Here is a 25,962-nt window from a genome sequence, read left to right as displayed (position 1 = left end):
CTACCTTAAGAAGGAAAAGAATAAGCAAAAATATTTCCCAGACTAGATTTTAGTCAGATTTTCTGGAATTCTGAGCTGAAGTTCATAGTGAGTATGAGTCAACCTAAGACAGCAAATATTTGAGATCACACAATACCTTTAATTCTGTTAAAGAGAATGAGCATCGCTTTTCAGCTGTTTTGGTGTAGTCACATCTATGCTTTACAGACAGAAAGAACATATCTGAAGGGAATGCCTTGCCATTTTCTAAGTAAATAACAGACAAAGTATTTGCATTATCAGCACTCTAAAACTAAGATCTTCCATTCTCCCGAGTATCAACTTTCAGAAAAATAAACTTACTTGAGGTTTTTCCAATTTATAATTGTGACACTTGATTATTGCAGAATCCTGAATTCATCCACAGTCATTGGTTCTATGCACACCTCTTTCTCCAGTCTAATTATTCCTATAATTCTCCTTCTCAAGGCATTTTCAGATAATTATGTATATTTTAATATTATTTTTGTTATATAAAATTCTTTTTCATGAATATGAGCAATGCTTCACTCTAATACTTAATTGCTAATGCTTTATTTTATTTAGTATTTGGAATTAGAACAGAAAACAAACACATCAAATGTTTATCAACACTGTTTAATGACAAACAGTTCTCATTTTCCCTATTTTTGTTGAGATAATCCTCCAGATACTTCTTAGTTTTGAGCACAAAATTGCTACTGCTACTAATGAAGCAAAAAGCAACACAGACACCTTTCCTGCCAGCACTGTGGGGTAGTCTACATTTGTCTATGAGAGTCATGCTCTACTCAAAATTTTCTTTAATATGGCAGAGCTGTGAAAAAGAATCCATCCTGATAAAGCATGTATTTGCATATTTTTTACATGCTAATCACAGGACTCGAACCAACAATCCGTAACTTTTGTGTAAACCTCACAGTGATCTATAGCCTGGCCTCAAGCCACCTTAGATTTTTATTAACGTTCCACAGAGTTGACACTTTTGAGTATTAGTTTGCCATCTCCCAATGTGAACCAGACTTCTCTTAACATTCAGGGATACCACAGCTGCAGAAATGGTAATTAAAGGTGCGTTGCTATGTGTCAGCTCCCACGCCAGACGAAGGCTTAGATCACACAGAGATTATGACTTTTTGAGCCCCTAGAAACACAGTTTCAAGTACATTTTGAATAGGTGGGTGTTCAACAGAGCCAGCAAAGTCATTCCTCTCTTTTCACACCTCATGGTGCTAAGGGTATTCCGTTTTTTAAAAAAATTTCTCAGGTTTTAATAATAAATAACTCATTTGCTGAGCTCTTTGCCCTACCATATTTCTGCAGATTGCACTGTTCGGGTTTCTTTTTCTCTTGTGTAGAAAAATGACGTAAATTACTGGGAAACTTCACCCACAGTTTATGGGATGATGACAGGTTTCATTTTGATGCTCTAGGGTGGTGTATTTTGACGTAATCTGCTGCCTAACGACAGAAATAGTTACACTGCTGGAGAGAAACAGATGAAATGTCCTGCAGCACATTAGAACCTGTGGCAGGAGTATTCCTGGCAGGAGCAAGCAGTGGTGCTCTGTCTGCATATGTCCACTAGCTACCATTTATGAAGATACTGTGTGTCGTCTGATGCATTTTTTTTATTTTCTCAAGCTTCCCCAAACCCACGAAATCAGGTACTGAAGAGACTATATAAACATTCAGAATTTTGGAAAAACTACAATTTCAGTTTCTACATAATCTTAATAAAAACAAGTTCTGGTTTTTCATCCTTTTAAGTTACAATGCCATCACAATGAAATATTTGAACACCATCTGTTCCAGAGGACCCTGGGTTCATTCCTTTCACAGAAACAGACAGTAAGTAAAGTAGAGGCATGCAAAGAAGGAAAAGGCATTTTCTTATGCATTAGACACTGGTTTAAGAACCGTGACTGTCTAGGTATCTAGCTGAAGCAGGTGAAAATTAAAGACTGGACAGTCTGATTTAATGACTTCTTTTTTTTTTTTTTTAAAGAGGTTTTTAAATGCAATTATACTATAGTTTTCTATCTTTTTAATTTATGCTGCCAGATCCACAGGGAAAAAAGAAACTTAAAAGGAGAGAAAGGCAAAACTAGAAACCCATAGTCAAATGAGAACATAATCTATAAAAACCAAAAAGCCCTATATACATTAACCTGAAATGGATCCCAGAGACAGGATTAACATACAAAATATACAGATTTCCCAAATTAGAGAACTAAACTTCTGTATCCTACCTCTGAGAGACTACACTCAAGCTACTACAAAGAACTGTAAGAACTAGGTCTTCCCTGGGGTTTAATTTGTATGTCTTCTGAATGAGAATATGAAACTGCTCATGGACCTCTTGCACTGCTGCCTCCTCTGTTTTTTGTAGTAGCAAGCTTCCAGAGAAGTTAACCATTTTGGGGTACCTTCTGTTCATATGAAACAGAAATACCTTATGACTATTGCCTCAGCCTTCATTTTTTTCAATATTTTAAGTACTGATCATAGCAAAAGTTATCAAAATTATCAAAGTAAAGTAAAATCAAGAAACTTGGGTACCAGCTGGCAAGTTTCACAAAGTAGTGATAATGAAATCCACGCTGTTAAGGGACCTTGTACTTTTGGAGGGCTTGCATTTGTAATTGGTTTTTAGTCCACCTTTTAAAAACGTATTCTTCCCATTGCGCTTCCTTCCTCCTTTCTGTGCCTCCCCAAATGTCTCTTTCTCTCCATTCTCTCCCTTTCACCCTTTGACCCATGGCTCACCTGCCTCTGACTCTTCCCCTATTCTACTTACAATCCGTCTCGCTCTATACATTAAACATACACTACATCAATAAAAAAATATCACATAGCATGTATGCCATGGTATTAAACAGATTAGCTAGTGATTTAAAGACTCAGAACCCCAATGTACTTCTGAGGCCTGCAACAAAAAATGTTACAAAGCAAGCAGAGGCAGGAGAGTAGCCTGATAGAATTCTTCTGTCTGGTCCAGATGCAAAAACATTTTTTTAACCATTACACTGTAATTTTAAATTTGTCTGGTATGAAAGAACATATTAATTTTTAAAAAGCTGATATATATATATATATGTTAAGGCTGCAGGCAGACGACTTGACCCTGGCCTGAGGTTAAGCTAACTGAAGAGGATGTGAGAAACTATTGGACATGACATGAGAAATTGGTGGATGTGACAGATAAGAGTGTGAGAAGCTGACACCAGCCACAAACACTGCCGCGAGAAACGGCTGGATTTCACAGATGGTTAAAGGGAGTTATATGAGAAACGGCTGGAATTCACAGACACTAGAAGGTGACTGACAGCAGCAAAGTGCAACACTACTGGATTCTGCTCTCACACTGGAAGTGCTACTTTGTGGAAATTTTCTGCAAGGATTAGAACGACACCAAAAAATCCACTGCAATTATTCAAGAGATAATTTATTTTTAATTAAAAGCTCTAGTAAAATAAAGCCTTCCACCACAACTAAAATTCTAATCCTCCAACCTGAGTTGACCTCCCCACTGATCTGATAACCTGAAGCAATGATCTCCACCTCCTGAAGCACGGTGTGCCTACTAGTGAGGCACACCAATGTTCAAAACAAGGCACACAGATGGAGCAGCAGCTCTACCTCCCAAAGCACTGTGATGGCCATGTTTCCATGTCTAAGCTTTAACGATAACAAGTGTAGTGTTGCTGTAGTAAACAGTGGACATGGCTGACCACAGCAGTAAGCAGTATCTTCCTCCTAATCAAGTTTGGTAAATAATGAGATGTAATGTAAAAGTCTGGGGAAAGTTTATGAAGTAAAAGTTTGAGAACAACAAGTTTAGAGAGGAAAGACATCACATATCTAATCTCTAAAGTGTAAAGAATACTCTTAACAAGTAAGTCGTTGGTCCAAATCAAGGTTAAGACACAGATCACTGTCAACTATAGTAAAGCAAAAGAACCAGCATCAGCTAACTTCTTTCATCAGTGAAAGCTAACATCGTTCCAACTGATCTTGTTCAGACTTCAGCAAGAGAATGACCGAGTTATATCCTCAGTGTTAGTATGTTGTCCGAAATTATTGAAGAAATCACGTTTTTAAAGAAGCAGCTGTTAACTACCAGTTATGCAAGTTATCAGAATGAACTTGCAAACTTTTAATATTTTCCAGCAGCACTCCTAGAACAAAGAATAGTCTCAATCAGGATGCTGGAATTTAATGAGCATTTCAACCACACAGGTAGGTCTCATCTGTTTTCCTTGGATAATGTTAGCAAAAGTGTTCAGAGTAAAATGTTTATCTAGTTGTGAGAGTGAGAGAACAGCTAGTCGCAGTTGCTGCCCAGTGTACAAAAACTCCACATAGTCAGAAGCACAAAGTCCCGTCCTATGAGTGCTAGGAATGGGCTACTCTTGCTGCAGGAACTGAGTGGTACTTAGGCCTGCTGCCACCCAGCAGAGGCTTGTTGTAGATACCATCAGCACTAAGAACAGTTCTGAGATAGGAAAGAACCTCTGCATATAAATCTTTCTGCTTCCACCTGGTGTTTCAACAATTTTTTTGAAGAAAAAGCTGAAGAGAACCTTGAAGAGATTCTTCAAGGGAAAATGAATTGATGACAACTCTACTGGTTGTGGAGCCAGTGATGGCTGTTGGGGACCCAGAGATGTTCTCTTTCCTCTAATTATTGGGCAATGTAAATGGAAGACACTTCTGGACATCTCTTTTCCATTCTGCTTCAGACACAAAGGTTCTCAAGGGTGATCCAAGGAGACTTCTCTTTCTCTTGTAATCAGAAGAAAAGCACCATGGAAACATTTCTGTTAAGATATTCTAACGGAGACTGAAAACAGGAAAAGCACATGAGCCAAGCATGCAGTTTGGGAGTACTGTATCCTAATTTAAGTGAGTACCTTGAAATAAGCCGGTTGAAAGACAAATAATAGGTAAGAAAAAAGAACAATCTCTTTATAAATCAAAGACGACACACTAAACATGTCTCAGGTAGTAAAACACCAGCTACCTACAGTACACTGCTATGTACAGTAATACACAATACTTACCCTGTCATGTAGTGTCCAACCAACATATTTTAAATAACTATCATTCAGGAAGGCGTCGCTGTACATTTTCATCCAGACACCAATTTCTTCAATACAGACAGCTCTGATCTCAGCAATAGCATCACTAATAAGGAAAAAAGAAATATTAACCAGATTACAGACACATACCATTTACTTCTCATTCCCACCGCTCTAGCTATAATATTCTGCTTTTACTTTTGATCAACTTCACTATGTAGGGCCTGTCACTCTTCTCACTGCCATCTCAGATTTTCTGTTCCTCTATGTCCTTGAACTCACTGATCTATCTATTAATGTCAGTATTTCTACATTCAGATATGATATTTCCATTATCTCAAAAAATTCTCATCCTAGTTTCCTTCTTAGTCTATTACTCCATCTTTTACCCCTCTCTTTTCAAACAGAATTATGAATCCAAGCTACAAACCTCCTGTAGACAATCAGTTCTGAAACATCATCACTGACATTTACTTAGCAGGCTTGACTCTCTCCAGGTAGAGGTGTAGAACAATTGCAAGGTGGAAAAAGTTACTTGGTTTAACCAAAGGAGCCTGACTGCCAGAGGGGCAGAATGGAAATTGGTACATAAAGAAATCTTGTTTCATGCCGCGCATGAAAACCCTCTGCAACAAAACCCAGGAGAATGTTTACATTTCAACATTGGTTTCTTCCAGTTTTCTTGCTTTTTTCTACATTCTGACTGTGGCAAGTGCTGGAAGAGGCAAAGACATATCTCAGGCAGACTTATCAGGTGCTTATTGAGGAGGGGCAGCGAGAAACTGGAGAGATCACCTAAAGAGATCAGGGATGGAAATTATTTCAATCTGATTGGCACTTTCCTGCCTGACTGACATAGAGCATGGCATATTTACTAATAATGAACGACAGCTAAACAACAGGAAAAGGGATTGGGGCCATCTGGCCCTTTAGTAATTTCATCTCCGAGACATCTGTTACTATGAGAAATCACTTGTGCCACTCCAGCTGGCACTGCTTCACAGTTCAAAATTTCAGCTGTAATAAAAGAGGAACACAAAGAGCCACTGTACATAAGAAGGGAATGTCTGGTGCTTTGCAAACACTGGCCTTGCTTATAATTGAGACTCTTGTTCTGTATTTTTACAAAAATATCTTTTTGGAAAAGCAGTAAACATCAATGTAATTCTGTAACAGCACCAACAGAGCCCAAAAAGGAAATCTAATTTATGGAAAAAAAAAATTTAAAATTCCAAGCTTCAAGTAAGAGAACTGCAAAATAAGAGAATCTGTATTTTTCCTGAAGTCTTCAATTTTACCGAACGTAAATAAAATGCACTTACGTTCAAGATACTTACTGTGTAAGTTCATACACACAAAATAGTATAACAAACCCACAATTACTCCATACTGCAACTGCCTATGTACTTCCAACCTTCAGGCTGGTCCACCTCACTAGGTGCCATTTCACCGTATGTGATCTTCCAGGTACCAAGGTGAAAACCACAGCTCCTACATGAGCATGGCAACCAATCGCAGTATCACACACGACTAGATGTCAAGTCAAGTCTCTGTTTTTCTCATTCAATTCCAAGTTATAGGGAGGAAACTGTACTGATGTAACAGCACAAAACAGTCATTTAAAGCTAATGTGAGGGAGGAATTTTTAGGAATGCCACCAAAACATTATCATTGTCTCTGCCTACGTGAAACGCGCTCATTCTATCAATCATTAAAACTGGTCTATCAAACTCCCTGAAGACCCTACAACCTCAAAGCCAAGATAACTGTCAATCCCCAATGCAGACAAGCCACATGACAAGCGGTGTAGGGCATTAAATAAGCTGTTCCTACAGGTGAATTCTCAAACAGGTTTTAGATACTGTAAGGATGAATGTGCTAAAAATCACACTCAAGGGTTTGCTCTATAAAAACTGTCACAATGAAGACAAGTTTTAATTAAAACGATGAAATATATTTATATACATGTCTAATTGTATATTACTTCACACTGAACTAGATTAGCAATTTTCTTATATGGAATTATTTCTAAACTTATTTTTAAAACAAAATATAGGTTGAAGGAATCAGAATGCAAGACTTAAAGAAACACCAGTAAGTATGAATGAAGAAAAAAAAAAAGGGGAGCCACATATGCAGCTAAACAAAGTAGCATGAAGACATTTCCACTAGGAGATGGCAGCCTGAGTCCTCCCATCCAAGTAGGTTATGTCACCACCTTATAAATTTACTAACTGTGAAGTATTTTCGAAGGATTTAATGGCAACCCCCAAAAGAACCCAAGTGTCAACAGCTATTTAATCATGCAGCACAGCCACCCAAAAATCAGGAAAACTTATCTTTTCTGTAAGAACACATTAAAGCTTCCCTAGGCAGACAGTGAAAAACTGATTCTTTATTCAAAAGGTTCTCAGGGATCCCTAGGCACTATGAACAAACACTCACACCAACCTGCTATCTATAATTTTAAAAAAAAAAAAAAAGAATAAAGCCATTCAAGTATGAAAGAATCATGCAAAAGGCATGTGAGACAAGCAAATAGACTCAAGTTGCTGGAGAATTTGCGAGACAACAATTTCCCACTCCATCACCATCTTCCAGGTCTTACGAGTAAGAATCATTCGTCTTCTTGCAGGAATCACTAACACAGATTCCACGCCTGCACGATGCTGTATCAAATGTGATACAGCCAGAAAGCCGTTATACCTTTGCTATGCATGTGACCAATTGATTCTTATCAAACTGCAATTATTTTCTTATAATTTTTACACACATAAATGTATTTTAGCTTCTTGCCGTAGTTACTATGAATTGTTTAGTTTCTTGAAAATATACAGTATTTGTGGATGACACAAGAACAAATAAATGCTAATCATACCACCATTGGAAGTACTTTTGGAGTAATTAATGCCTTATCAATTATCAGAATTATAAATTAGTGACATAAGTTTGTATTATTTGCCAAATGCTCCTAGAAAGAAACAGAATCTAGTCCAGCACAGAAACCTAAACGAATGCTGGATCTACAAACATTAGACATAAAATATATTTAACCTTCTTTCCAGCACAAACTGCAAAGAAACGTCTGTGCAGTGAACTGGAAACACTCAGCAAACTATTTGCAGCAAAATTCACAACCTACATCCCTACTCTTAGTAAAGAGGCCCCCCATGATGCAACTTCATAGAGAGATCTGACAAAAGGGGCTCAGGTAAGAAATTCACTGGTTCCTTTTAAATTTTGGGTTCACAAGGCAGGCCCATAAGACTTAGGACAAACCATAGCAAAGTGTCAGGAAATAGGTTTTACTAGTTGATCCTTTCAGAGAAACAATCATCAAAAGTGCCACTTCAACACATATTTCATGCTGAATTACACTCAAGTATTTTGATTAAGGCCAAAAATATTTAGGACTCCGAAACATAGAGTCCATAAGGGATAATTTGGATATGTCAGGCAGAGATGGGTGTGCTCCTCAGGGTCTTGCTGTAGTGGTTGTCAGATGCAACTCCTGGGTTCTCTCAGTCTGTTTGATTACAAACTCATTTAGGCTAATCAAGACCAAAACTGAAAGCTATTTAAGCTAACTTGGCTGATCTGCATTGAGATGGATGCTTAAATCCCTAAAGCATTACCATTGAGGAAAAACACCCAAGGCAAGAGATGGAGACGACTAGCACAGCAGTAACCACTTCAAGACTTCTTGGAAGCTCCTAAAGGATGCCTGACTACACTCTTACTGCTTGCCTAATATAACCACTGGAGTTCTTGCTTCTCACCCTGCAATAGAGGAGGCACAATAGGCAGCCTGCAAGCCATTTTCGGCTTGTTTAACTTCAGACAAAAAAAAAAAAGGTTACTTTTAACATCCCTGACCTACCAGTATATAGTATCTCATTACTACATACCAAAGGTATTAATCCCACAGACACAAACCTGGTTATTTTGAGATTAGGATCTCTGAACATCACAATATCCAAGCCCCTACACATGCCTTGTACAATTTTTGAGTATTTCCAGGGACTGATATTTTACAGCCTTTCTGGATTACCTGTTCCATAACCTGTTCAGGACCCTGCAGTCCTATTTACCACAGTCACCATCTCTGCTGGTTTCATACTTACCAACCTGAGCTCAGCAACCTGACTCTAACTGAATTTATTCTTACGTCTCCCCTTTGATGGTAAGTTTCACTTTTAGAGAGGATAAAAAAATAATCAATGGACAACCAAATACGTAATAGAGTAACAGAAAAATAGTCAGAAAAAGTGATTCAGGAAAGAGATAAGGAAATACGCTATGGGGTAGGTACATCTCCTGCATGTTTATTAAGAGTGTCTCAATTTTTGACCAAATCTGCTGTTAAAACTAGATTAATATTACACCTAGAAAACTATTTAGCTATTAATGCAATTATTTTTTTCCCGCCAATGTGAGAAGTGAGCAATGAAATCTTCCAGTACATTGGAAGCAAATCTACAGAAAGAAGAGGTAACCTCACTGCAACACTAGCTTACTACTAGGAAGACAGCTCCATTCTGCATGACAGAGTTTTGGGGGGGCTTTTTGTTTAGATCAAGGACTTGCTATCTAAGTTACAAAGGTCACTAAGCATGAATCACTCTAACAGTCTAAATCATATTATGGAAAGGGATTTATTCTCTGGGAATAATTAAAATAACGTTCTTTTGAAATTATTTACCACTTGTGCATGGTCTAAGGACTGTAAAATGTCGTCAAGTTTATAAATCATTTGAACTATTTGAGAGAAGGAATGCTTAAGAAACATGGAAGCAGACAATAGTCTGAAATCCTTCCTTTTTTTCTCCCCACCCAGCCCTGTTTTTTTCTTCAATGAGCTGTTTTAATACATGTATTTTCTCCCCTATATGTTCTCACACAGCTATGAGTGCAGAAATTTGAATCTGTGTTCTGTTGTCTAAAGATTACTCATATTTGAGTATATGTTATAACAGACTCTCTTAGGAGCTTCACAAAGTTAAGGAAGCTGGAGAGATGATGAGTCCTCACCAAAGTAGCTCTTGGGAGCAGTCTTGGAAGCAGCTACTTCTTCTGACCCTCTCTAAACACTGGCAGAAGTGATGCCACCCCACTGCTCAGAGCACACTAGTACTTGACTGATTTCTAAGTGTCAGCCTGGGCATCTTTTTTCAGGGCACAGATAAGCAGAATTTATTTATTCGGCCTCTTCTTTGTTACAGCAGTATCAGCAAAATCAGGCCTTTACTAATGGCAGGAGGTGTGAAAAGAAATCTTGGTTACAAAAGGAGGATTTAAAAAGAAAGAAAAAAAAAGAAACAGCATGCAGGTAATCAAAAGGTAGAGTCTTTTTCCAGCCCCACAGAAAAACAAGAGCTACTAGGAAAATATTTTAAAGTGACCTCTTGTATGATACAATACATTAAATTCCGAAGGGAAAAAAACAAACACTCTTTGCATTTAATTTCTTCAATTTTATTACCTACATGCCATAAAAGCTGCTTTCATAACAAAATAGTGTGAGTGCTATACTGAGCTAATATCCCAATTTACCTGTTGACTCTGTATACCCATCCTTCTGCTGCCGAGTAGCTCAAGGCTTATTGGCCCTACACTATCAACTTTCTCTCAGGTATCAGGCTTGGTTACTGAAGATACATGCTCCAACTCCACTGCGTTGTGCGCACTCACATATTTCTTAGCACGAGCCCCTTCCAGGTATCCCGCACGCTTTTCTCCATATTTACAATAAACCCTCTGCCTAACCGAATGATGGATTCCTCTTCACCTTCTAACCCTCTTCTCATACACCTTTTCTTGTTTTCTGCCATTTGTCTAAAAGATTCATAAAGGATAAAGTTTTAAACCAGAATTTAAATCTGAAAGGTTAACATAAAGGCTTTTGATTGCCTTTATGTAATTTAAGGAGAAAAAAACCTAAAGTTGTAGCTGTGATTAAAGCATATAGAGTGGAAACATCAGAAATTTGCTGTTTACACCCAAGACATACAAAAAGAAATGCAGAGTAGAGGTACTCAGCAACGAAAACCACCCTCTTAAGACATGTCTCCTTTGTGCTCACACCTTAGATGACTTTTCTTTTCAAAACACAAAGATTCAAATTCCATGTCTCCCACAACTCTTTAAAGCTGTTTTACTGAATTAAAATACAGTTGTTTGGATGGCTCTACCGTGTAAGGAATAGGGGGTATACTTATATTTTCTTCCATTATGTCAGTGTTTTTGATACTGCTTTTGTAGCATCTAGACTACTACATCAGAAGAAAAATCAACACAGAAACTGCCCTTGACGTTATTTATGATTGTACTTCGTTAGTAGAGTCTACTGTAGCATGCATTCTCTTACCGGTATCTATGAACAAATATACCCTTAAAAATAGAGTTCATCATATTTTCGATTTCATCTTGGTTTTCTTGTAGCTGCAAAAAACAAAACAAAAATAAATAAAAGTTCACTGCTTATTATAATTTGATATTCTACAATTCCTTATTGTGCAACATTAGAAGACCAAGGAAGAGCACTTAATTAAATGTATTAGTAGATTAACCATTGTCTACTTTTCCAGCACATGCCTATAATACGTGTGCATACGCACATATATATACCATGCCTTAATGGAAGAAAGTTAGCGTTCTCTACAAACATCAACTAGTTTAGTTTCAAATTAGTCCTCTGAAGTGGTCATCACCATTTCTTTGCTACAGAAATTTAGACAAGTAGAGACTATGTGTTCAGTAAGGTCAGCCGTCCTGCATTCATCCTTCAACAGACAGAACTGTGAGTGAACAACGGCAGCAGAAATGAAGCTGGTTGCAGATCAGGAATCCCCTCTGAAAAATCCAACATCCTATTTCAGGGAAGTACTTAAAGATGTTCTCAATCTTAAGTATGAATGTCAGTTGCTTTAACTTCAGCGCCCATGATAACTGAGTTTCTGAACCAGGAAGGTTGCCAGAATCAGAGTATGGGTGCTTGGCATTGAGGCACATGTGACATCCAGGCGTTAAGACTGCAGAAAACCCAAACCAAACCCAAATAAAAAACAAATGCAAATGAAAAAGGTATTATGAGTGTGTTTTCATAAATAACTGTGGAGTTTTTAAAAAAACCCTTAGTATTTCCTGTGTAATATGAGCATATTTTCTATGGAAAGCTTACTTTGTGTCAATGAATATGTTAATACATCCTAAAGGAATATCTTGGAATCAATTACAGTATTCTCATACTGTCAGCTTTTTTACTAAATTAAATAAGTATGACTTAATTACACCAAAATGCAGCTTTGTTAAATAAGATGATGCTGATCTTATACAATCAGCTTTTGGAGCAGGACTGCTACAACACTCAAAGCCGTCATTCTTCCATCAAGGTGTTAATGTCTAAGCAGAATACAACATGTGGGAATGTAAATTTTTCCACATTTTCAGTACGAAAACCACAACAGAGCCTTGCTAGTACAGAGTGCATATATGCATAAAATAATAAAACCTATATAATTATGGACATACATATTTAACAGATAAAACATCTTAAAGCCAGAGGCAGAATTATGATCAGCTGTTTTGTCTTCCTACATAGCATGACCTCCTAAACACTTTCACCTAGGGGTTTATAAATATTTCTACAGTATCTTCCAGATAAGATCTAAACTAGCTTGCAAAACTCAGTAAACAAATTCTACCAGTTTCCTAAAATTTATGGAGGTGCTGTCTCCATTTTGCATATGGGGAAACCAAGGCACCGAGGGTTCTTGACTAAATTGTCAAACACGTGCCAAAGAAATAAATTTCATAGTAAAAGGGTTTATATACAAACAGAGAAGTTGGGTGCACACCAGCTCTGTGTATACCAAAGGGCTGGTACACAAACCAACCACATTTAGACATGGCTTCTGGAAGAAACACTATTTTCAGCATCAGCTCAACCCAAATATGCACAGACAAAATGCTTGCTCAAGAATATGTAACCCAAAAGGGAGCATGTGTTTCTAATCACTCCTTAGCTAGTTGGCTTCACAGGCTACAGGCAGGCCAACATCCACAGAAACATGGGGCTAGAGACAACCTGGCACAGAGTGTGGAGTAAAATGAGGATGGGAATGAACCAAGAAGCCTCAGGAGACCCTGAAAGGGGAAGCTCACAAGACAATTTTGAGCATGAATCATTAATATAAAAGCACACCACAGTAGAAAGGTAGGAGAGTCTGAACTTTGAGCCATGAAAAGGTTGAGATATTGAAGAAAAGCATACTTGGACATTTCTTTGAACGAAAAGTTGAGCAGCACCATAGAAGACTTAAGTGGCATAAGTGAGGGGACAGTACAGGATGGCTTCCTCCCTCTTTTTCTGCAGGGAATTTACAGCTGGCTATTAACACGGTAAGTTATCAGCTATATAACTGATACAGGGAACCAGGTGCTGGGGCATAGCTGGTGTAGAAGGAGAATCAGAGATTCAGTAGGTCCATGTGAGATCGCTTTTACTTCTGTGTGCTAACATTTAAAATTCTCAAATGTCTCTTAATTTCAGTAATGAACTAACAACTCCTTGAAAAACATCAATTTTCTCCAAAACTTTAATTGCTTTTTATACTTTCAGCTTTTCTAGATCATGTACTTGAATTTGAGTGCTTAACTTCAGGCATCTTGACAGCGCATTTATGTCTAGGGATTCCTGCTCCTACCATGCAAAAGTGATTTAACTTCACCCCCTTAAACCTAAGTAAATGTAAGGGAACCATTCTCCTCTTGACTCCGCAAGCATTCTGAGAAGCTCAAAAAGACATGTACGACAAACATAAAATGTGAATTACTACTGGCAGCAGCTAAAACACAACTTCCTTTATTTAGTGGCAGGTTGTTACATAAATTATGTAGTTTAGTTTAAAATCTCACGGACAAGAACAGACCTTCACACACTGCTCTCATATCAGGTATGTAGAAGATGACATGTGAATGAAACACTTCAGAGCAAGTGCTCCACCTCTTCTACTTGAGATTAATTTGCCACACTTAACTTGCAAATTGTCCCTATGTAACTTCATGAAGACAAACCCATGCCCGTGTATGTGCCTAAGAGGGTTTATTATGCTGGCACTACATCAAAAGAATCAACTAAGAAAGTACCAGCACAGAACACTATTCTAAATTCAACATATTTAAACACAGGAAATATACAGCATTGTGTTAGGAATTCTTACACAAAGCCCTTATGCCATCTAAACCTAATAAATCTCTTTATACAGGGCCCTCTACTATGCTTAACACCATGTACCTGAGGACAAAATCATCACCGCTCCTCTCTGGCTTACTCCTATGCAATATTTTGATCAGTTTTAGTGAGTAGTGATATGAGAGAGACGGAACATACGCATCAAAAGTTAAGATTTGCCAAACGCTCATTCTTTCAGAGTTTCACAGCGCCATGCTAGCCTGGGTATCATGGCTTCAAAGTCTCCCACTTATGCACTGCATCTCCAAAAGATATTGGAAAGAACAGCTGAAGGAATGAGTATAGAGGACATCTGCAGACAGAGAGATACTAAACCAAGTAAGTGTAATTAGAGATTAGATGAAGCTTTGTCCTTCTCTGTAAATTCAAAGCAACAATGAACAAATCTGGAATAGAAACTGTGCTCCAGCTATTTTGACAAAGCAATTTTGCTTTTTAAAATGCTTTAAGGCTGACATTGAATTTAATGTTTAATTTAAAATGTTTCCCTTCCAGTTTGGGCAGGAGAGATTGTTCTTGCTTTGTACCTTAACGCATGATTTTTAAGAATTATGAAAGCCAAATAAAATTGTGTTACGGATCATAGGGGTAAAATAAAAAATGAAAATACATAATTGTAATTATCCCCAGACAAAGACTATAAAGTCAAGCAATTTGGAGTTAAAGTTATACCTAAAAGAATCCAAGGTGCATACAGCTACAGCACCCAGACATCCTTTATTTGCCATGGAATAAAACAGTGGTGGAGGAAATATATTCAAAACTAATAATTTAAAAATAATAATTTTAAATCTAAGTCATATATGCTTCATATTTTCAATCAATCTTGTGAGTTTTACATGGCATCCTTACAGATTATGGCTGTTTGGATGTATGTGTATTCATTTTCTACTTGTCATCTTTAAATTTCTTTTAAGTACAACTCTTAAAACTAAATTTCCTGGGATATAATACTTTATTTAGGGATGATTACAGCAACCTTCTAATGATTTTGCTCACCTACTGCCAGTCTGGTACTTACTAAAAGCGACTTTAATGTCTCCCTAGCTTCTTCTCCCTGAGACCAGGTGCTATAGCCCCCACTCCAGTGTTTCTTGAAAGTAGCTACAAAAAGAAGTACTAATGAGACACTGTGTAATAATTGCAGTGACCAAAGGGAGAAATGGACAGTGCAGTGGGGGACTACATGTGATCCTCTTTTCAAAATCTTTTTGCATAACCAAATCAGTTACTACTTACAACTTGAGACTAATTTTCTTCCTGCCTGGTCAAAGACACAAGCCTGAGAACAGAAATTATCCTGTGCATGCAGAACAGCATGCAAACTCAACTGAGTGTGTTAATACAAGATTCAAAAATGTAGTCCAAGTATATGCTTGAGATGACACAAACATGACTGCAGAACTAATCTCTTGTTTCTCACTATGGTACTCAAGTCACAAAACACCCTAGACTTTCTGTTGGAGGGAATGCACACGAACCAGGAAAAACAATTCATCTTTTCACTTGCCTCTTTTCTTTTCTGAAGCAGCAGCTCCAATCTTTCATTAGCTCTTTTGCCAATCATTTTGTTTCTCTCAGCTTCGTACTGCCTCTGTGTATTATCCTGATGAATGCTCAGGTTTAAGGCAACATTCACAAGAGCAGTCATAAGCTTCATAGCTGCAAAGGCAGAAGACAGAATATGACTCTTTACCCACAGTCAGTGTTAAAAGATACTGCCTCAGCAGATCCATACTCATAGAAAATAACCAACTCAACCCTGACACAAAGCCATCTGGAAAGGCACTTCCCACCCAAGCAATACTCAGATCACTTGGCTGATCTAAATCAGAGAGTATATATACCAGTATATCGATATATATATATCGAGCTCCAGGCAATGTTGTTTGCCATCTTCTCCAGAAAATTATGCAAGTTCTGAGTGCATAAGGTCAGTGAGCAAAAGGTCAGTGAGCAAGAAGGTGAATCTGCAGGATCAGTGTACACCACGAAGCCAGTTACTGTGGAGTTACATACGTTTCTCTACTAAGAACCATTAGGTATCATTATAGATGCCTCCACCCTACGGGTAATGCTTAACCAACAGCTATTGAGGATCACTCAGTTTACAAAGGACCATAGCACTGTTTTTCTGAAAGCAAGTCTGACAGTGCTCTAAAGTCAAGTGTACAGCTGTATAAAAATATGATTAGAACTTTATGTACTCCTTCATATGCATTTTCACTCATGCTGGATATAATATTTTTCATGTATATTTTTCTGACTTAATTTATGTTTACAAAAACATTAACAAAGGTCTTTCCCATCTTCTGTGTGGTCACATGGCATATCACATTTTACAATACTGAAAAAACAGCAAAATTATTTAACGAACTATCACATCCTCTCTGGCTAAATATGCAGCATTGCTATCAAGGTAGAACACCAACTATACAAATGGAGAAGTGAAGCTACTCGTATGGTAAATCTGTCTTATCTTGCTGTTGCTAAAAGCTGGGTAACTCTAGAAGCACCCACATGTACTTCTTGCCTTAAGTTTCTTGCTATTTCTCAAACTGGCCAGCACAGAGGAAAACTGAAAACAAAGACCTCAAAAACACAGCTTCAAGAATAAATGAAATGCTAAAAGTAGATTTTCATAAACTTTATCAAGACTGAGCTCCACGGCATCATGCTGATCTCTGCTCTGCAGGATAGCAACATAATTAAATGTGCAAAAACTATCTTGAAGAAAATTTGCAGAATCAAAACAAAGCTCTCAAGCTTGTTAAAACAAACAAAGAAAGAAAGAAATGGCATGCATTATCACTGGAAAATGCTGGAGATCTTTGGCAACTCCTATTCCTGATGTAAGCACTAGACACATGTGTACCTAATGCAAGAAGCCAGCAGTGGTTTACATAACTGAAGCTAGTTGTGATGAACCTTGGCTTTAGCATTTGCTTATCCTCACTTGAAGCTTCTAGGTACATAGCCCATTCCAAATGATGGCAACTATTTCTGCCACATAGCACAGGTCTTGTGTAACATCTCTAACGTATGATGCTGTTTCCTGCCTTTTCAAACAAGTCTCTCATACTTCCAAACATCCATCCCACACAGGGATGAACCAATCAATGAGACCAGAGTGCATACCTCACTCCATAATCTCTCCTATGAAACAATCAACCCCAATCTAAGCAACGAGCAAACCCAAATCACCTGTCATTGAACACAGCATCAGCTGGAAAGAAATACAGTTTCCATGTCAGTTTAAATAACAGTCACAGATTTCCAGCAGGTTATCTTCAGGTGTTCACATTTGAATATTCAATATGTAGAGGCAAACTCTAAACCTGGAAACTTACACCTTCAAAATTAATGTTTTTGCCATCCTGTTACGGAGAAAGGTAAAGAATGCAAGGGGACAGGCTTCCCAAAGAGTTCAGTCACTGAGTTGAAGGTTTTGGTTTTCAACTTTAAAACCGAACTCCAATCAAATCTGGAGCTGGTTTTTCAGTATCATTGGAAATCTGCCTCTTACTGAGATTCATAACAAGAGATGAAATTTTAAACAAATTCTGACTGAATTTGTTGGACACTGGGTATTACACTTGGAAACATGAACAAAATTGTAAGATCCTGATTGTGGAAAGACCAACTAAATCAGTAACAAATATTGACAGCAGAAATATTCCAATTACAACAAATATCTCCTTGATATCCTTCAAATACTTGGCATGGTCTATGAACAGTCTAAGGAGAAGAATCTTCCTGTGAGATGTATTTCAGCACATGAGATGAGCAGAAAAATTATTACCTGACATAATCACCTTTAGAAACCTACATCCAAGCTAGCCACCCTAGCATCGCTTTGTAAGTGGAGAAAAACTGCTTCTAGAAAGCAATTCATCCATCTTACGGGAGACAGCTCATACAGGTCTGATGAAAGACACCCTAGAAAAGCCTATTTCCATCTGATGATATACCCAGTGCTTTCTTTAGATGTAGTATGTATGTTGAAAGGTGCAGTGTAGCTGGAGGCAGAAGACAGTGAGACATACAACTACGGCCCAGTGCTCCCAAACTTAACGCTTCTCAAGATTGAAGGCACAGATGTTTTTATGCAGCAGACTGAAATTCTTTGATAATACGACTTTCTTTACACTTATTTCGAATAAATCTGTACTCTAAAATATCATATTATGAAGACATTCTAGACAACAAATGAACAACTAGTAACAAATAAGCATGACACTTTTGATCCACAGGATCCACTGGAGGCCCCTGGGTATGACAAGAATCAAGACTAAATGCCTCAGCATACTCCTTTCCAAACAAAAAAGTGTATTTTAAGTACAGGTGTACCATATATGGTACTTGGATTTGATCAAGCTTTCCAGAATTCTCAGCACTGGTCAAATTCCATCTCAATCAAAATTAGGAGTAATTCTCAAAGTGGCTAAAATAGCAGCAACTCCTTTGAAAAAACTCTTCTCTGCACTAGCTTACTTACCAGCTAATGTACTGGTGTGCCTGAAAGCCCGGACCTGGGAATCTGACAAACCAGTCAGAAGAGAGATCACTGTGTCCATCATGTATTCATCATAAATTATGCTATACTGACACTGTCGAATGAGCACTCCAATGAACTCGCAGAAGTTGGATCGAAACTTCTTCCACTGTGGCCCAGGCATGGTAAGTGGATAATCACCACTGTCCTGAAGAACAAGAAAACGAAAATGTTAAGTATTAAAAGTCTCCCCATTTTATTTATTTTGATGTTGTAGTCATCATGGTCTAAGTTTTTAAGCTAAACACTAACTTTTTCCTTCAAGCCAACAGAGAATAACAAATAAAACCAACACATTATTCTTCAATAAACAAAGAAGCCTGTTGGCATGAAAACACTTTTTCAAAGACTTTGTTAGAACTGTTCTAGACTTGCAATATTAGGCCTGTATAGTCCAAAATATGCATCAAGAATCAATTTGCTTCCTTGTGTCCGGGGTTAGGAAGTCAGGAGAAAGGACGAGAAAAGAGTATTCCAAAGAATTTAAGGTCAAAACGTAAAGAAAGGCTTGTGTGATTGAAGGTTTATAACATTCTCCATCGCCACTTCAATGCCATGTTAATATTCTAATCAACTGAATGCCCTTACCCACAAATTTTGCTTTACTCAAGCTTAGTTGAGAACTTCTCAGAGGGTCAATACTGCCCTTTTTTAAATCCTATAAACTTACCCTTTTTCTAGTTGTAAAACTTGTCTTCTGACAGAAGGAATGGAGATTTCGCTACAGATTCATATACCCCATACAGTTGCATATGCCACATCTTCCAAAGGTTACTGCAGGATTGGAGTAGGCATGTGAACACTCAGTTCATTTAACTCCTCTCCAAGTCTGCTTTTACTATTCTCATTTCAAGCAATATTGCATTTCAGTGAGATTGGCCACGCCCGTAATTAGAAAACGCTTTTTTCCCCTTCAGTGAAAAAGATTATACTTAATCTCCCTGGTCACTTGATTTGTAAACCAATTCCAGATTATGCAAAATAACAAGGCAATAATGCTCCATCCTTTATCTCTCCCCCAAGATAAGAAGTCAGTAGTATCAAAGTTAAATCCATTTGTACACATTTATTCTGTGTTTTTGTGAAGAGCAAGCACTTCTGTTCTCTCAGGACTTGTCTTATCACCCAGATTGAACCATGTTAAAGCCAGCCACATAAGGGTAGAGGAGCTGTAATCAAATAACCTTTTACCTAAACTTCATAATCGATATTCCCCTGCAGCAAAATCCCCCGTCTATCCAATCTAACCAAATCACACACATTTCAGTCATATTAAAGTTACACTTAAAATTCCAAAGACAAGTGCTCAAATGTTAGAAAAAGACAAAATTATAAGGCATACTTAATAATCTTATTATCTCATTCATTACAATGCTGAATGACACGATCTTAACGAGCAATATTTTTACTTCTGTCTTTGAATGCCCAATCTGAGAGAAATAGAAGCTTTGGTTTAAAAAAAAAAAACAAAACAGTTTAGAGGGTTGTAAAGCTCCTGACAAAGACATCTCCTGGTATGCTCAACTGTAGCTGTGAGTCCTCAGAATTTCTGGGAATTAGATCAAAGCATTTGGTAGTAGAAACCCAGATAAACATAGTCTAAAATATGTAGCAGCAGCATTAGCCGTGCCACATAGTTCGAGGCGTCCTTTGCCTGTTTATGCCTAATGCTCTTGTTAGTGAATTTCAGCAAGGTACACTGTCTTGCTGTGTAAATACGAGCCCTGCATTAGTCTCATATTTATTTAAATTTAGGACTGAAATTAAAATACTGAAGTCTTATCGCCAAGGTTTTCCTGACAGTAACCTCATATGAACACCTCAGACTCCTTTTCTCCTCCCTGCTTATACCTTGTTTTCACAAATAACCTCCAGACTAAGTCCCTGCCTGCACAGTACCTATGGGAACTCTGCATGTGAACTTAGGTAAATAATATATGCTTTCTTGAGGTATGTATATATAGCTTTTGGAACAGACCCTCACAATCTCTAGTACTGTGTGTAACTACTCACACTGATGTATATTTAACCTAGAAATACATGTCAGACAGTGCTTTCAAAAAGCATGTGAAGACTGCACTGAGAACGTCTCATCTGGCTGAACTGGGAAGAATAAATTTCCAACAAAGCCCTTTATTGGATCTTTTATTCTTGAATACCAATAAAAACGTGATACATTGATGACATGTGATACTTGATGGTCCAATGCTTAGAAAACTCAAACCAACACAAGTTTTTGTTCACCTGTTCACTCTAGCACAAGAATTATGAGTGAATTCATCTACAAAATGCCTGTACTCATAAGCCAAGCACCCAAATAGTGCAGCAGATGGATGTCCATGCAGTTCTCTGTTTTAAAGTGAATCTGTGGCAGCAATGAACAGTTATTTAAGTCCTGCACAAGTGTTTCTCCACTCAAGATCAGAAAAATCAATGCTTCAATCCCTGCCATAAATGCAGAAATTAGGGCCAGCAGCCAGCTGATTGCTGCAGCACTGACAGAACAATGCAAAGATCTTAAAAAAGTAAAGTAAGCAGCAAATCTTCAATGGAGATTAGGATATTTTCTGGGCTGTATACTTTGCTAATGAATAGATAATCCAAGATTTATTCTAGTTATTACTACACTTGTACTTTTATTTCCCTATTCACTCCAGGCTTGTAGAAATGAAAATGGCCAGTCTAAAGATGACAAAGAATGTAGGTTGGGCTGGTAGACTGGCCTAATTATTTTGACAAGAACATCACTAACTCTCCTTCTCCGTCACTCCCGCACAGTCAGGCCATTACCTTCTCATGGACTGACATTGGATTTAGATGCATGAGAGGACAGCAGGGCAATACTTTCTTCTGTCAAGGGTGGGACAATCCTTCTTTGCGCAAAATTAATGTTCTTTGGCTTTTGGACAGTGCCTTGGCCATTCTGTTTAGTACAATGGCGCTAGACTAAAGACAATACCCAATTCCTTTTTCAAATTACACTAGTAGAAATTCACTGTGTTTTATTAACTTTGGTTGGATTATCTTTTAAAAAGCAAAACTATTTCAGCAGAAAGTAGCATGAATTGATACAAACCTTTTATTCGCCACTGTACACCTAAATTTTATTCACTGTCCCCTATCCCACCTGTCACAAAGGCCCTTGAACACCCAAGGACAGCAAAAGGAGCATCCACATGGCCAACAGTTAAGTACACAAACATTTTGTTGTTCAAGGCCATCAACAAAACGGAAATCCTGCAGAACAAAATCCTGAAAAAGAGCACTGATCACATTTATAGTTTTCCTGCTCAATTTTTTGAATCACAGCCTTGGCATTCCATTTAGAATTGGTCAGAAAAAGACACCGCTGTCCTACAGAAAATTCATGTTTCAGCATTTGTTTTCCTCACTATACAAAATGAACACTCAGAATATTTAAGTTTTTTATGCATGAAGAATCAAAGAAATTACAGTTTGAAAAATCTCAAAAGCTAAAAAGCATTCACCGTTAGGACATTTTTATTTTGACAGAAGATACCCAGTCTGAATTGTAATACACTTGTTTCAAACAAAATGCTTACATCTTTTCAAAGAACATTTCTTTCTATAACACTGTTCCAAAATGGTAAATTTCAGATCAAGTTACTACGTAGTTTAAATTGCCACTTCAAATGAACGAAACAGCAATTTGCATGCATAAAACAGCACAGAATGCTGCAAAAGCCAAGCCTGCAGTCCTGTCTCCGGAATCTAGAGTTTTTTGTTATATGATGGCAGTTTCAAGAGGTGAATTTCAGAATGCAGAATACCACCACCAATTTCAGTGGGATGAGAAAACTTTTCTACAGTTCCTCTCACAGCCTCCTCTTATTAACCTCTGCAATACCCAGGACACGGACAGAAAGGATATCCCTAAAGCCATACAAAGATATATGAGGGTCTACAGAGATCCAGTCCAGGGCTAACACAGACCCAAGCTTGTTCTTGCAGAGTCAGACCTGGCTAGGCTCCCTTACGCCACTGGATGGGTTGTGCTCCATGCCTTCCTGTGACAGCACACCTATGCCCTTAAACTGACTAATTCACAGATTTTTCAGTACCAGTATTTCAGCATCCAGGGCCTACTCAACCCACAATACTGACTTTTCAAGACGAGCAACTACAACCACCTTTTCAAATTATTTTATTATTTTTTTGTTTTCCATTATTATTCTTTTCTAAAGCTCATGCTGGCTTGTTATTCCTCATCCAAAAGTTTAAATCGCTGCTTTGCTTGTCATACTGAGACACTGGTTATCCATTCGTTTCTTCCCCATTGCCTTTTTATTTTAAAACAAAAGTATACTGTAATATATTTCATAAAGTTTAAAGACCTATTTGTATACTATACCTCATCAAATTCTTCTGTCATTTTCCTTATGATTTCTGCATTTTGCATATTCCTGAACATTTCAATTCTTACAGTACCTGTAATGTAATGGAGGAACAAAAGAAATTAACACAACCCATTTTTTGTTATGTCAAAATATCGATGTTTTTCTGCCGCTAAACTTACAGTTCAATAATATGTAAGAAAGAGTGCATAAATAATACATATGAAAGAGTATATAACGCAGTAATAACAACAATGCATTGAACAAGACTGCCTATTGAAGAAGCGAGTAAAAAAAAAAATCCTCTGTCCTCTAAAGTGCTATCAGACTGGGAGTTAGTAAAATTTTCCATCTTTTCACTTGATAGCCATGTAGGACTCATGCCATGTCGGCAGTTCCCAAGCATTTTTAATTTTGGATGCAAAATAAAATAATGATGATCTCTTAGTTCTGCGGCCACTACTGGTAGTACTCCACTTTTATGTTGGGTCACCCGGATTACAGATATACCATCATGTCATGCAGAGACACAGCAATGGTTTTCAAACCGCTTAGCTCAGGGCCAGCACGGCTTATTGACATCGGCACAGCACCGTGTGAATGGAGCTACACCACCTGCAGACCAGAGCTAGCACAAATACATCACATGGTGCTACTGTCAGCAAGTCCTTCCAAAACCAAAGGCTTCAAAGGGCTCAGTCGAGACGTGAGCCAGCTAAGGACCAAAAGCAGCAATTGCCTCTATGTCATTCCTTCATTTGGATTACGCCATCCCCCCCCGTTACCTGACCGGCAGAGTTGATAGGATTAACTTTTCACTGTAAACTGAACAAAGCTACCAAAATTGAAAATATAACAACACAACAGCAATAAATGAAAATTCTTGTGACTCAATCCTAAAACCAGTCAGTATAAATGAATATTTTTACACATTATTGCCTTTGCAACTAGACATTGTCTAAACATCCAACCATATAACACAAATCAACATAGAGAACTTTTCTTTTTGCTAACGCACGATCTTCTTTTTGCCACTTCACAATCTTCTTTTGTTAACGGAGGAAATGCAGAAAAATTAAGCAAACTGCAGAGCTACAAAATCCATCCCAACGTCATTAACATTACAAAGAGTAAGTCTCCCTGCTTTTGCAAAATGTTCAATTGGATTAATGATTCACTGCATGGCTCCAAAAATTCAAATCGTGACAGAAGCTTAACAGCTAATAGTATTAGGCCCTATGCAAAGGATAAATAAAGATAATCTAAGTGCAGTAAATATTATGAGAAAGTTTTAATTCCGATATATTATTCCTTGAAAATCAAGTGTAAGAAACATACGCATTTCAAAACATGCAAGCACAGTTACCGCACGCCAGTCCTCTCTATCTTAGTAGGGGTACTGTTTTACAATGTATCTTAAATATTGAGTTCTTGAATTGGTTTTGCTTCTTCATGAATAATATATATTTGCTATCTATTTCATGCTGGGTAACACTGTGAACCTCAGTTCTAACAACGGCAATTTACATTTGTGCATGCTAATGTCCATATTAATAAACAACTAGTAATGCAATATATTAATATAAAACAAGAAACCCAAGAGAATACTATCACATGACAGTTGAAGACCTGCTTTATCAGCTTTGAAATAATCTGTTAATGCAGCTGTATTTTAATGTTTTCCCGATATTGGAAGTTTTGTTTTGAATAAGTGAAATAGTTTCGCAGTATGTCTCAGGGTACTGAACAGCAGACAGCTATTCTTAGAAATCCATCTCAACGGCATTAATACCTCTCTCTCTTACTGCATGCTGTCATCCATTGCTCTTCTCATTGGTAATATATCCCTCATTGAAAAAGTAACCTATTGACCTTTGTTATTTTTTATAGACTTGATTCTAATTTCATTCTTATCCACTTATGACTTCTGTTAATAACATTAAATAGGTTCCCTGTAATATATAACCATGTTACTTTGTCAGAAAAAGTAAAAATACCATAACTAAAATTCCTTGTTAATGCACTTCACTCAATTCAAATCCTCCTTCAACTTTGTATAATTCTGTTGTGGTTCTCTGTAACTTTTCTCCCTGAGGATACAGAATGCAATTATATCGTGGTCACTATTACTTAGTGACTCAGATATTTCTACTTCTTAAGTGACCTCCTGCATGCCACTTCACAGTCAAGTTAAGTGTAATTTTTCCTTGAACAATTTCTCTCAAGGAATCTGTTTCAGGAGGTGATTGAATTAAAGCAGCAGTGCTTTAATCAACAACTTTGCCGATGCAGTAACAGCACTCAGAGAAAGCTGACAGCTCATACTGGGTGCACACCCCCTCCATGTTACTATCAGACAACAGATGGTACATGCTGTGCCACAGACACGTGGAACCTACCCACTAAATTGGCCAAGGGGAGAGGTTGCAAACCAGGACTATAAACCACAGGTGGCTTCCCTTGAGACATGGTGTAACGGGTCTGCGTGGCAAGGTTTTGGTAGCGGGGGGGGTTACAGGGGTGGCTTCTGTGAGAAGCTGCTAGAAGTTTCCCCTATGTCAGATATAGCCAATGCCAGCCGGCTTTAAGACGGACCCGCCGCTGGCCAAGGCCGAGCCAATCAGCGACAGCGTTTTTCGCCTCTGTGATAACGTATTTAAGACAGTGAAAAAGTTGTTGCGCAGCAGTAATTGCTGC

The 25,962-nt window shown here is 37.8% G+C and overlaps 1 protein-coding gene across 2 annotated transcripts in view; it reads right to left on the bottom strand.

Moving 5' to 3' along the window:
• STAG1 (STAG1 cohesin complex component) overlaps positions 1–25,962 on the bottom strand; it is a 149,132-nt gene that overhangs the window by 62,729 nt on the left and 60,441 nt on the right. For both annotated transcript variants that reach the window (XM_086468408.1, XM_086468409.1), the window contains exons 5-9: positions 23,283–23,359; positions 18,854–19,058; positions 15,866–16,017; positions 11,470–11,543; positions 5,085–5,208 (exon numbers count right to left, since the gene is read on the bottom strand). In XM_086468408.1, coding sequence (XP_086324534.1) covers positions 5,085–5,208; positions 11,470–11,543; positions 15,866–16,017; positions 18,854–19,058; positions 23,283–23,359 — 632 coding nt within the window. The remainder of the gene's footprint in view (positions 1–5,084; positions 5,209–11,469; positions 11,544–15,865; positions 16,018–18,853; positions 19,059–23,282; positions 23,360–25,962) is intronic.

This window comes from Leptosomus discolor, chromosome 7 (assembly GCF_034619465.1).
Source record: "Leptosomus discolor isolate bLepDis1 chromosome 7, bLepDis1.hap2, whole genome shotgun sequence".
Taxonomy (NCBI): Eukaryota; Metazoa; Chordata; class Aves; order Leptosomiformes; family Leptosomidae; genus Leptosomus; species Leptosomus discolor.
Note: the sequence above shows the minus strand (reverse complement) of the source record. Positions and strands in the feature narration are given on the sequence as shown.